At 37.9% G+C, this 13433-nt stretch overlaps 2 protein-coding genes across 3 annotated transcripts in view; one reads left to right on the plus strand and one right to left on the minus strand.

Moving 5' to 3' along the window:
- Nucleotides 1-7641, plus strand: part of rem2 (RAS (RAD and GEM)-like GTP binding 2) — a 41291-nt gene extending 33650 nt beyond the window's left edge. The window contains exon 5 of the mRNA XM_058763039.1: nucleotides 1810-7641. Coding sequence (XP_058619022.1) covers nucleotides 1810-2132 — 323 coding nt within the window. The 3' untranslated portion in view covers nucleotides 2133-7641. The remainder of the gene's footprint in view (nucleotides 1-1809) is intronic.
- A 769-nt stretch (nucleotides 7642-8410) lies between these two features.
- On the minus strand, nucleotides 8411-12594 carry si:ch211-119o8.6 (uncharacterized protein LOC556659 homolog). Of its 2 annotated transcripts, none has more exons than XM_058759938.1 (4): nucleotides 12171-12594; nucleotides 11171-11356; nucleotides 11060-11082; nucleotides 8411-10872 (listed from the first exon to the last, which is right to left on the minus strand). In XM_058759938.1, the coding sequence occupies exons 1-4, from the start codon at nucleotides 12453-12455 to the stop codon at nucleotides 9141-9143; spliced, it is 2226 nt and encodes a 741-aa protein (XP_058615921.1). In that variant the 5' UTR covers nucleotides 12456-12594; the 3' UTR covers nucleotides 8411-9140. The 2 variants fall into 2 exon arrangements, with proteins under 2 accessions (XP_058615921.1, XP_058615928.1); XM_058759945.1 differs by lacking the exon at nucleotides 12171-12594 and adding an exon at nucleotides 11530-11648 and having other exon boundaries at nucleotides 8413-10872.
- Nucleotides 12595-13433: the final 839 nt, after the last annotated feature.

Raw genomic sequence — 13433 nt, forward strand, 5'->3', positions numbered from 1 at the left:
ATACATACATACACACACACACATATTATATATATATATATATATATATATATATATATATATATATATATATATATATATATATATATATATATATATAAAATCAGCTCTGACAACAAAGGAAGAGATATGATCAAATGCAGCATTGAAGAGCATAAGAAAGCATCTTATTTGAGATAAGAGCCCCCTCTTTTTTGAGTTAACAGGGTTCATTATTTCATAGGGGTCATATCTGATGTTTTATCATTTATTTTTTCCCTTAAGTCTGTTTATTTTTCCCCACCTTTGCATTTTATCTTATATTATACATTTTCAGTCACTTTTGATCAATTTAATGCATCCTTGCTGAATAAAATACTAATTTCTTTTTAAAAAATATTATTGACCCCAAACTTTTGAACACAATGTAAAGATAATGTTATTAAAAAATTGGGTATCGCCAAATATACTGGATCCTCTTTAAGCAGGCTTTATTTGCTATTGTACCTCCATTTAAATGACCTCTTTTATGAAATGTCTTTGCAAATGAGTGATAACACTTGCTTATGTAGTGGGTTTGCTATTGGATCCAATCGAGTTGCCACTGCTCCATCCTACAGCAACAGCCTCTTAGCAAAGCCTGTGACAGATTCACAGAACAATCCGTGCTGAAATGTGTCACACAAACTGTTAAGGTTGAATTGAAATGATCATGGATCATGGTAAAAATAAACATCAGCCATTTATTTCTATAGCTGTGATCTTTCTGAAGGATATGATGCCAAGATCAGCACAATGTTTGGTTGGGCTTGTCATTAGTTACACACTGTACCAACTGTATAGTATCTTATTCTGGTTGAAGAATAACAAAATAATACTGAATATTAGTGTTATCTTATTGTGTTGTTGTTGTTTTATCTATCTATCGTTCTTCGTCATTACTTTACTTTGTCAGGCCAAGTTGCTGAACACTGAATAGGCGTAGTTGACGTGTAAATGTGGGTGGTCATGTGTGAATGTTTTCATTGTTGTGCTGTCAGATTTCTGAACAACCTGCCTTGTTTCAGTGTTGGCATTGTTTAATAAAACTTAAGCTATTAATTATTGTTTTAGTTAATTGAAATAAAGGTGAAATAAAATAATTTAAATTTAAATTAAATTTCTTACTTTATTATTATTATTATTATTCCTCATTTTCATTTAAGTTGAAGTGCTAATATAACTAAAAATAAATTCAGGCTATAAAAATATTTAAAATTAAAAATGATGAAAGAACATAAAATTACTAAAACTTGAACTAAAATTAAAATAAAAAGTGAAAATATAAAAAGCTAATTAAAACATGAATTAATATAGTATATAAATAATATTTTAATAACGCTGGTTTCAATAAACAGTCTTTTGAACTGACTGCTAAAACATGAAACTAAAATCTTATAATATTTTACATTTTCATGTCATATCTGGATTGGGATTATAAATGTTTTTCAGTTTTCTCAGTCTCCTCCTCCTCCTCCTCCTCCTCGTCTGTTTGTTTCTTCTCTCAGGTCATGTCACTCATCCACAATGGTTCCGTCTAGTCGACATCTAAAGTGATCTAATTCAATCCTGTCCACACACCTCCGAACAAACACACCCACACAAACAGCAAGCGTTTAGCCTTTATTTCTCCTTTCCTACGGCCCCTCTGTGCTCCATTAAGTCCCACTCAATTGATTCAGTTATCTAACGCTAATCTGTGTTGATATGACAAGAGATTGTCAAACTCCATCTGCATCTGTATCACTCAACCTCTCTCTCACTCTCTCTCTTTCTTTCTTTCTTTTTCAGAGGCACACTCCAGCGCAATGATGTTTGGCTGTCTGTATCTGGAGCTCTCCGTCTCTCTGGACCACCACACTAATGACCTGTTGGAAGCGGCTGTGAGAGCGGCCCGAGGCCACAACCTGGGGCCCGGCTGGACAGAGGGGTCCCCCACGGCGGCCCGCCGAGAGAGCTTGACCAGCAGGGCCAAGCGCTTTCTGTCAGGGCTCGTTCCGCGCTCCCACCTCGGCCGAGACAGGGAGGGCGGCAGAGACCTCAGCAGACACAGAGGAAGCAGGATGCTCAGGCAGAAATCACGTTCTTGTCATGACCTCAGCGCTCTAATGTAACTGAAAACAACCGAGAGGGAGAAGGAGGGAAGGTTTTAAAGGAGGCTAGAGCAGAAATTGAAGAACTGCATGTAAGATTGACAGGTGAGGAGATAAGAGACAGTGTTGCCGCACCACTTCACAGAGGAGATAATTCTCCAGAGATATTACCTAAACTAGTATGTGTGAAATTAGTTGTTTATACCAGTCTCTCAGTCATCGAACGTGACAGTGGTGCAGCAAAACCAAGCAGTGTATAAACTATCCTGACAGAACATGACCTTTGAGGTTGCGAGAGGCCTGTAAACACACAGACCAACATAAATATAGTACTGGATTTCAGTATAATGAGTGGATTATGCTGGCTGTGGCAGGATGTTAGTGATAGAGTAGCTCCTGTAGTAGAAGCATGCTGACATGGCACAGATGCAGAACTTTAGTAAAAAAAAAAAAAAAAAAAGAAAAAAAAAGCCCACTGGCACAGAATAGGATACTTTAGTTAATGCATGGATTTAGCGTTTTAGCTTTTCTCACTCTATCTGCACAAAAATAGCATATTTTCAAGTTTAGGGGAACCAAATAAAGTGATTTAAACTGAAGCAGTTATTGAAAAAAACCCATATTGGTTGATAGGGCTGCACGATACTGGGATATTTTTTTCCCCCGCGCTGTATGAAAAATACAGGAATTATCACTAGATGACTTCAATAGCTATATATGGAAAGAATTAATTAGGGGTGCTCGGGTTGATCGGCTACCGATCATTATCGGCCGATAATCGTTTTGGGATGTTTGATCGGCGGTCTCTAAAAAGGCCGATCTCATAAACCGATCTCTAGCTGACGAGGCGCCTGCCCTGCCGTGAGAGACAGCAGCACTGTCTCAGTCTCTGTCCGGCATGGGTGAAATAATTATAATGCTGAAGGTGAGGTACAATTCATATTTCTTCATTAAATAACTTATAAAGTAATTTGAAAACTTTCTGTGAGACATAATTTCACAAACAGCGCGAGTGAATCACCGCGCTCTCTCTTTCTCTCTCAAAATGCGCAAATGGCTTCAAATCACCACACATCGCTTCTGACTTAAGCGAGCTGCACAGTTGACAGGAATTTTCACTTACACAATTGAGGCAGTGTTGTCACTAAAGTTTATAAATTGTATTTATTTTTAATTCTTGCCAACCATTCAGCGCTCACGCTCTCTCCTGGAGACCGTGCGCTCATGCACACTCGCAGCGCACATAACGCCAGGTTTGCGTTACTCCGTTTGCAGTGCGTATGCGGTGCTTTTTTTTTTTTCCGCACTCATGTTAACGGATTTTAAAGCATTCACACTGCGCTGAATTAAAGTGACAGCGTATTGTTGGCGGTAAATATGAAAACGAAAATGTAGTAATTACACCATAAATGCATTGAAGTCTACTGTGTTTCACAGTCATCACATAGGCTATGACTTTTTGGCTAGGTTAAAGGGAAAAGAGCACTTTTAGATAGCTAAACAAGGCAATAATAGATGGCACTTGTGGAGGTAGGAAAAAAAGTTATTTATGAACCGCAGGATTGCTTGTAATAAAGATTTAAAAGCAAAAGAAAAGGCAGTAGAACTGACTGCTTCTGTCAATGGTAAGTTTTAATTTAGAATGTTTGTGATAACGTAAGAAAAGTATTTTAAATGTTTTGCCACTTGCTTGAGCAACAGTTTTGTTCTGTGTGTAAGCTATTGTGCCACAATTGTAAAAACAAAAATGCACTGAATGATTGAACAATTAGGTGAGAGAAATATATATTTTTGAAGAAAAAAAATGTTCCCCTCTACCCCTCAAATTTAAAAAAAAAAAAAAAAATCCCCTCTCACAAGAGTCACCTATAAGAGGGAAATTTCCCCCATTCTCAAAAATGAAATTCAGGCCCTGAATAAATCTCTAAAATTCCTTATTGGAGTATTACTATAAATAATTCTACATGATAAAAAGAAGGCTTTAAAAAGATCGGTATCGGTGATCGTATCGGCAGATAATGCTTTCGGTGATCGGCCTCAAAAATCCTGAACGGAGCACCCCTAGAATTAATCATTATAAAATTATTAGGGTGATTTTGTTGAAGAGTGCTTTTGGTTTTAAAAAAAAGAAAAATTAAAAAGCTGAAAAATTACTTTTTTCCCTATAATTGAATTGAATAATTGAAAGATTTGGGTGTACTCTTTACAAGAACCACCTGAGTTTTCATAGGGCATATTCCCACTGTTTTTGACCCATTTAATCTGACTATAAAATAACAATAATGAATTTTTATTGTGGTTATAATTAAATAAAAAATGGTAAAATACAAAATCTAGAATTTAATTAAAAATAATTTTATTGTATGACTGTAAAATTACAATACTAATATTTGAATAATTTCTTCATTTTAAACTATGATTAAATACACTGTCTTTAGTATATATACTTAATATTTAAACTATAAATATTAATCTACCAAGCTTTTATTTTGGTGGAATAACACAAGTGTTGTGCTTCACTCTGAAACATTCAGCTCATATATTTATTTAATTAAGTCCTGGCAATTTGATAATCCTGATATCAAGTCAGGGTTTAGTGCAATTATTTCAATATATCGTGCAGCCCTAGTGGTCAACTGGTAATCTGAATAAGGTCAATGGTGGTTACGGCTTTGAGAAAACACGGTGTCCTAACCAGACGTAGTCTCATGTAGCCTGGTAAGTCCAGAAGAAAATAAAATCTAACTGTCATGTAAAGTGACCTAATACAGTTTTAATTTATCAGATTATATAATAGATTGCTATGTAGAAATGGCAAATAACAGAAAAAATAGAAGATGTGTAAAAACTTTGATCGATTTCTTTTGAGGGCTGTGATCAAGAATAAAGCTCTTGAGGATCTTTCGTTTATTTGATGCCACTAACCTGGAAAACCTTTGCAGATCCAGTGATTAGTTCCTTGCTTTGTAACTTTGCTTTACTTTTAATCACAGTATCAAAGCCAGTGAGAAGATATTTGATGTTTTATACACATTTTTATGGAACCAATGAGATCTCATTGTGGGCTGAGCTATTTGGCTTTACAGCATAGAAATTAAAATCACATCTGGTTAGGACACGGTGTTAATCACAATGTGAACTAAATCAGGTTTATTGGCTAACCTCATGCAAACGATGGATGTGTTGACTCCCGAGTCGGGATGTTTCCGAATGCACTCTGTTATTGCAGAGGCATATAATGGCACCCAAGAAATTTGCTTTGAGACTAATCGCAAAGCATTGTGCAACATATGGGGCTGAATCAGCGCAGAACTGCGGAGGAGTGGTAATGATATTCACAAGTTTTTTTTTTTATATTATTGTTCTAGTATAAACAGCCGGCCAGTTGCGGTAATTGCGAATTGTACCTTCAAGGGCCTTGTTTACAATCGGAATTAACACTTGCTAAAATAGTTTGCATATGCGGTTTCTGTAGCGTGATGAACGATTTGAAGTGAAAAAGTGGCGTACAGCTGATTTAACATCCTTTAGAAAACACATACTCCTGGTTTGTGGTTGGAATTAATTGGCTTGTCATAAATTTGGAGTACAGGAAGAAAATATTCAAACATAAGCAATGTTTGTGATTAGGTACTGATGAGTTTCTTCCTCAAACAATTATTAGTGAAATGTAATCTTTGACGCACAGTAATGACTTCAGTCAATCAGGCCTAAAGTACATACTCCAATCAAGTCATCTAAAATGAAGTCTTAACCATATTGAGGCCCACTGAGAGCAAAATCGCATACTAATTGATTGTTTTAAGATGTAATGGGACATTTTGCAATATAACCGCAAAATGTTGTTTTTCTGATATTAACATCGATTTAAACTCTTAATTATGTGCACTCATAATTAAACTCCACCAGCGTGGTGGGAGTAATACACAGACCTGTTATTTAATGAGCATAAAATAAGAAAGCAGGCAATATTAGGCAATCAGTGTTGGCAGGGAAAGCAGATTGGTCTGTAGAGAGCGCTTTGATAAACTCCCTTGAGTCAGACAGGACAATCTCTAGAGAATAAGAGAATACCGTTGAACTAATTTGACACCTCACTCTATAATGATAGCAAGCCATCTTAACACTCAATTCTGTATGACAAGTAAATGAACCGACTGACTCTCATTTTCCTTTATACGGGTCGATTGTAATATAGTATTTGGTATTTAGCTGCACGCAGCTGAATGCAAGTCTCAGAGATTGAAAAGGCACTTTCAACCAACGCCATAAAACCCTGGGTTCAGGTTAAAACTGTACTTTAAATTTCCTCTCACCTCACTTTCTTAAATTACTTGTCACCAAAAAGGACCAGATGTTAGGACAAGCAATATTGAGAATGGCCCACTTTGTCATATTGTTTTAAAGCAGGTAATGTCTTTTTCTCATGTTGTCTTTATCATGAGACTTACTGTGATTTCACCAAATAGGACGTAGGTGATTGGTTGATAGGAATTTTGGTAATTTCAGCCAATATATTAGAGTTTAGACCCTTTCATACAACTTGCATCAGGGCTTCAAAGCAAGCGTTATAAGATGCTTTGAGATAAAAAGTGTGGCAATGTTACATGGTAGCACGTGGATAGAAAACATTTGATCTTAGAACAGAAAGTCTTGACAATTGCTTTGAAAACATGTTGAATGTGGTCTCGCAAGATACTACTGTCTTGGGTTACTCTTGGAGAATTCAAAGTAGATCTGTAAGTGAGTTCTTGGGGTGCCAATGAAAAACTATATATTAACCATTTAAAATGCATATATTTAAAGTCTGACTTTTTATTCACTTGCTTTGTACTTTAAAAGACTTATAGGGATGCAACAAATACTGAGATTATTGTACCTGCAAGTCTTATCATTGTCAAATCTTTGAAAGGTCAGCTAACAAGGTCAAAGTTTTGAAATTGTGTGAACTCTGAACACCATTAATGCTTCACTCCATAGAGTTCAGTGCATTGAGCAACACTAATGCAAATTGTTTGACAGGGTTTGAACATCTTTCTTATCAACCCATTATTTCCCTCTGATTTTAGAGGTAGTTAATGGTTAGATTTAGAACTATGTTTGTTTGTTTAACAGTAATGCTCTGTAAAATCGCTGTAGCCTTATTGTGAGGGTTACCACAAATTGAATCCATTTGGTGATATGGCTGAAGCTGTGTGTGTGTTTAAGGATGATACCGTGTGAGCATATTTTCAGCCATAAGAGGAGACACAGAGCCCACAGAGACGGTCAGGTTTTGTTCTGTATTTTCACCTACTCACATTTTAGACCCATCAACACATGATCTCATGAAATCCACTGAATATGTCATAGGACCAAGCATTTCTGTGGGGGCTGGCCACACAGGCTTATGCAACAACAACGAAAACACAACGTTCTGGAAACGTTCCGAGGTCAAACATGGCAGCACCATTGACTTGTTTCTCACTATTGATGAATGTCATCCACTCTGTCTTTGAAAATGAGAGAATAAAGACAATTTGTTATGATACCCTGGTATGTGTTTGAGGTTTGTCCCTGCAATTGTGATGAGGTCTAGATTCTGCAAGCAAATCAGCAGCTGAAGCGTGCAGTGACGCTCCTCAAGGTGAGGAACTATATTTGTATTTGAAAGGGTTTGATGGCTTCACTCTAAAGGCAGATGGTTGGAAACGGGACATGAGGTAAGGAAGAAAAGGGATGACAAATGTTAGTTGCTTAGCGACTGTTGTCAGGGAGACAGAGTGTGACTCTCCCCTGACCAGACTTAGTATTTCTTACTATGTTTTTTTTTGTTCGACTGGGAATGAAATTGCTGGAGTAGAATCTGAGTCTGCAAACATCCACATGGACAAATGGGAATATGCGTGCAAACACTTGATTGGTTAAAAAAAAAAAAATCAAAGAAATATGGAGAAATGGAAAGATCGAATGCCTGGGTGATGAACTCACAAGAGAGGCTTTTCTGAAGTGTGAACTATCATTATGAAAATATGTAATTTCATACTATTTATAGCACAGTACCTTGTAAGACATTTCGTCACTACCTGTGCTGCTTTGAATTGCATATCAAGTGACCTCTTTAAAAGCTTAAAGCACCAAATGATGAATCTAGAATTGGTGTTATGCAGCTCTTTAAAAAAAAAAAAAATGCATTAAATAGAAATGCCAGAAATATCCAATCAAATATCCAATTTGGAATATTGACCTGAAGTCTAATGTAAGTCCATATGATTTCTCTTTACGATTCATGGCATTATTTTACCCTTTAGGTAAAAGAGCGGGTTAATGCAAAGACAGCAGTTTCAGATAAAGTGTTAGTATATTTAAATCCCAGAGCTGGTCCTCGCCTCTGGCTGATACATGCCATTTGCATCAGAATCCAATTTTATTTTGAGACATGAGGACTGTTTTTATGTATTTAACTGCCATTATGTATTTATCAGACTCAGACTATCAGAAAGTGGCAACCGAAACACACGAGGGGTTGGTTTAAAAGTGGACTGTCATTTCTGAGATATTGAAGGTTTTATATAAGAAACACATCACATCAGTGTATAAATGTCTTTAATGACATAACATAACATCCATAATATTCTTGAGACACTGAAACAAAAGCACAATATTTTTCTCTTATCTTTAGCATCACATTGAAATGCTTTAATTTTTCATGAGTTTAGAGAAGGTTCTGCAACGTTGAGTTTTCAGGCACCTTTTTAGTATCACAAGTCATTGAATTCTGTATCAAAGCATAGACTGCCATCTGGTGGAGCGATAAATAGTATAAAGTGCCATTCAAATGAACTCAAGAGGGGGCCAATATTCTTCAATCCTCAATCTCATTACTCAATTGCCTGAACAAAAGTAAGATAATTCAGTAGCAAAGGAAAATGCTAATTAAAGCAATGCTGTGCATATTAACTGGCTACATAAATTTAATAGCGACCCCTTTCACTAAACTACAATGCCTAATGAAAGAAAAAAATTGGCAGAACACAAAATGAAAACAATTTAATTTCTCTTGTCATGGGTTCTCTGATGCTGTTTTAGATGGTCGCTCCTCGTGAATCCTTTCCCACACTTTGAGCACTGGTGAGGCTTCTTCTCAGAGTGCATCTTCTCATGTCGTCTTAGTGTCTCTTTCCGTGCAAACATCTTCCCACAATGGGAGCAAACATGATCCATCTGTCCTGAATGCTGTAGTTGGTGAGTAACCAGTTTCCCGTCCGTATTAAAGCTCTCCCCACACTCGAAGCACATATACGGCTTCTCGTCTGTGTGGGTAATCTTCTGGTGCTTCAGGAGGTAGGACGTGGAACTGAAGCTCTTTTCGCATTCATCACATTTGTACATCTTCTTCTTCCCGGAATGACCCTGCATGTGCAGCTTCAGGCAACTTGCTGAGCTCAGGCATTTTCCACACTCTGAGCACTTGTGGACTTTGATCCCAGCGTGAATGTCTTGATGCCTTTTGAAGGTGTCTTGACGAGTGAAGGTTTTGCCACAGGTGGTGCAGTCAAACAGAGTCTTGCTGGAATGGATTATGAAGTGGCTCCGGAGGGTAGAGGAGGACTTGAAGGCCAGACCGCATTGAGAACAGCTGTAACGTCTTTCGTCGGTGTGCACCACCTTGTGCGCTTTGAGATTTGCCAGCCTAGCGAAGCTCCTGCCACACTTCTTGCAATGGAAAGGTCTTTCTCCAGTGTGTGTGACCTGGTGGGACCTCATACTGTTCTTGAAGCGAAAGCTCCGGTCACATTTCGGGCACTTGTAGGATTTCACCTCAGAGTGTACGGCCAGGTGTCTAGTTCGATCTCCTGAAGAAGGGAACCTTTTCCCGCAGTGTTCACAAGTGTAGGGTTTCTCTCCGGTGTGAAGACGCTCATGCATTTTGAGGCTGTTGGGATGCTTGAAGGATCTGCTGCAGTATGTGCATTTGTAAGGGGTCTCGGAGGAATGGATCTTCATGTGCGATGTGAGGTGACTCAACCTTTTGAAGCTGTTCTCGCAGTCTGTGCAATGAAAAGGTCGGTTGTCTTGGTGAATGGTTCGATGAGTTTTGAGTTCTTGCTTCCTCAAGAAACTCTTCCCACACACAGAACAGCTGAACGGCTTCTTCCCTGCGTGACTATCCAGGTGAACATCCAAGTCAGATTTATTGATGAACTTCTTGTCACATTGCGGGCACGCAAAGGGCCTTTCTCCGGTATGGGTTGCCCTGTGGACTCTCATAGCCGCCGCTGTGTTGAAAAACTTCCCGCAATGATCACACTGGTGGGGCAGGGTACCTACGTGCAACCGAAAGTGAGTATTTAGTGTACTTCGTCGAGAAAAGCTTTTCCCACATTGTGAGCAAGAGAATGGCTTCTCCCCCGTGTGGCTCCTCAAGTGGGACTTCAGTCCACTCTCCCTGATGAACTTCTTCGTGCAATAAGAACAGTCCAACAGCTTCTCACCAGTGTGTAGCCGCATGTGCATGGAGAGCTCATGTTTGTCGACATAACTCTTTCCGCAGGTGGAGCACTGGTGTGGCTTCTTCAAGGAGTGCACCTTCTCATGGGCTCTGAGCTCGGACTTTCTTTTGAAACTCTTGCCGCATTTTGGACAAAGGTTGGACCTTAATGATTTACAAGTAGTGGGTGGTGGTTGAGAATTCTCTCTAGATTCATTGGGTTCCTTTAAGATGGAACTGGGTGCAGAAACTGTGTCATGTAGCATCACGTCTGTATCTACTTCCTCATCCCTAGAAACAGTAAATCATGTATAAATCAAAGGCTTTTAGGAGAAGCAAAGGAAGTTGACTCAGTGACTAAGCAAGCATAAGAGATTTAGAGGCTGACTGTTGATTTCACATTTCTTATTTCAAAGCATTAATGTACTAACAAGACATCATTGATCTTTGCATTTTCATGAGCAGATAGGACACTCACCTGGTTTCATTGGCCTGCTCCCTCTTGGAAAAAACAAAACAAAAAACAAGAACATGTTTTGAGATGTGTTCTCTACTTGGAAGACATGTGCTGACACTTTTGACACCTTACTTTCACAGAGGCAATGTCCTCCATTGTATGTCCATATATAAGGTTTTCTTCTATGTTTGCTGTTATGTTTTTTTCAGTTGGTTCATATTTGACCTCCATCAACATCTGCACCATGGCACTGATGTCCTCTTCTGTCTTAATGCTGTCAATAGTGCTCATTGCCACTAAGTCGTCCTCTACTGACTGCTGTTGGTGTTAGCATAGACATGTACATTTATGCATTTGGCAAACACTTTTATCCAAATAGCATCCCACCTTGAGTTTCCATAAACATTCCCTCTTATCTCTTACTCATCAAGACAAATATCCCTTGATGTCACACATCGTAAGACTAAACAACAATGGAAAAATAACATAACTCAATTAATAAATCAATGGAGCAGGTATATGAAGGGATATAATGATTATTATAAATGATTATATCAGGAGTGTCGAACTCAGTTCCTAGATGGCCGAAGCCCTGCAGAGTTTAGTTCCAACACACAAACCATGTATTTTTCAAATAAGCCTGAAGGACGTGATTAGCTGGATCAGGTGCGTTTAATTAGGGTTGGAGGGAGCTAAACTCTACAGGGCTGTGGCCCTCCGGGAGTTGAGTTTGACAATATGGACTATATGATTAAATGGAATAATTAAATGATAAATGGTTATGCTTAAGTGAATGAATGAATGAAGAATATATGAATATAAAAGAAAGTAAAACGACACAAATGCATGGTTGCTCTCTTGAAGCAAAACACACAGAGTTTGCATTTGAGGATCCTTAGATCCTTCAGTATGAATTACACCAGCTCAGCGTCAGAGGTAAGGAACACAAAAAGACTAGAAGGCTTTGAGATTGAAAGTAGGAAATTTCACCAAGTATTCCCACCTCCTGACTTCATCTAGAAAGTCATCTAGAATTTGACCTGTATCACAACAGATCCCTTAAGACAGTTATCTTTCACAATCAAAGTAAAAAGTGGTTTTCTCTTATTAAAGTGTAATGCAACTCACTTACCATTTCACTTTCTGCATTCCCCACATGGAATGGTTTGAAGTTGCTGTCTGGAGAGGATCTACCCTCCGAGGTGAAGCGAGAAATACTTAAACGGTGTAGAAGAACAGAACAGTGTGTCTCCCTCAAACAAACAGGACACTCCAGGGACTTGTTGAGCTCCCAGTAGCTTTGTAGACAGTTTTTGCACAAGCTGTGGTAACATCTTAGAACAACAGACTCTTTTAAATATGAAGTGCAGAGATAGCAGACAGAAGCTGTGACAGGAAGGGGCAAGGTGGCAGCCATGTTGTCACAGATGTTAACAGATGATCAATCATGTTTTATCAAGTAGCTGTTTTGTAAATTGGTAAAATGTGACTGTTCTTCCTCTCTTGTTTACTCAATGAGTTAAACTGACAGATAATCAATTAGGAGCACTAGCACCATCTAGAGGTCAGGATGCTATGTAATGAAAGATCTCTGTAATTCTGTACCAATTTTAAAGAACAAAATAGCAGCACAAACATTTTAGTGAGCATCTTCTGGAAGTAAAGGGTCAAATGGGTTTAGAGCAACACAAGACCGCAAGTAAATAAAGACGCTGTTTTTATTTTTGGGCCACTGGCTGACATAAATGTTTCCTTTACTGCAGATCATAACAGCGCTTGCAGATTCTCTCATCTGCAGTAAAACTTGAAATGCTTTGAAACTCCATCCAATTGAGCCAGAATAGCAGCAGCAGCATGTACTGATTTTATCAACACAATTAAGAACTGAGGGAAACCATTGATGGGTCTTTTGCTCTGTAACATCAAAGGTTTATAGAGGTACACTGGTGACATATGGGCAGTCTTTGTAGTGTATATTGAAATAAGGTTTTCAAACATAATTGAAGTAATTTCACAGTATTGTTAAATCATGTTAGCTGAGGGGAAAAAAAATCCTACTGTTCCAGATTAAAGACAAAGGTTACTTATGCAGTGAAATTCGATTTTAACTAAAGTTGACATGCAAAATTACTAGTTGACCCATATAGTCATCTATTGAATAGCATTAACAGGGATTTTCTTTTCAGGGAGAATACTTTTGAAAATATTCACTGAAATTTGTATAGATGTTTCATGATGGTCTAATTATTTTATTTTCATATTGATTTGTTAAGCTTAAAAAGTTAAAGGCATAAAAAGTTAATTGTATTTGATTATTTTACCTGAGAAAACTTTTTTTTTTTTGATTCTGTGATACCAGGTTATGAGTGTCCGTGAATAAAGAACATCTCCCTTT

This window comes from Onychostoma macrolepis, chromosome 02 (assembly GCF_012432095.1).
Source record: "Onychostoma macrolepis isolate SWU-2019 chromosome 02, ASM1243209v1, whole genome shotgun sequence".
NCBI lineage: Eukaryota > Metazoa > Chordata > Actinopteri > Cypriniformes > Cyprinidae > Onychostoma > Onychostoma macrolepis.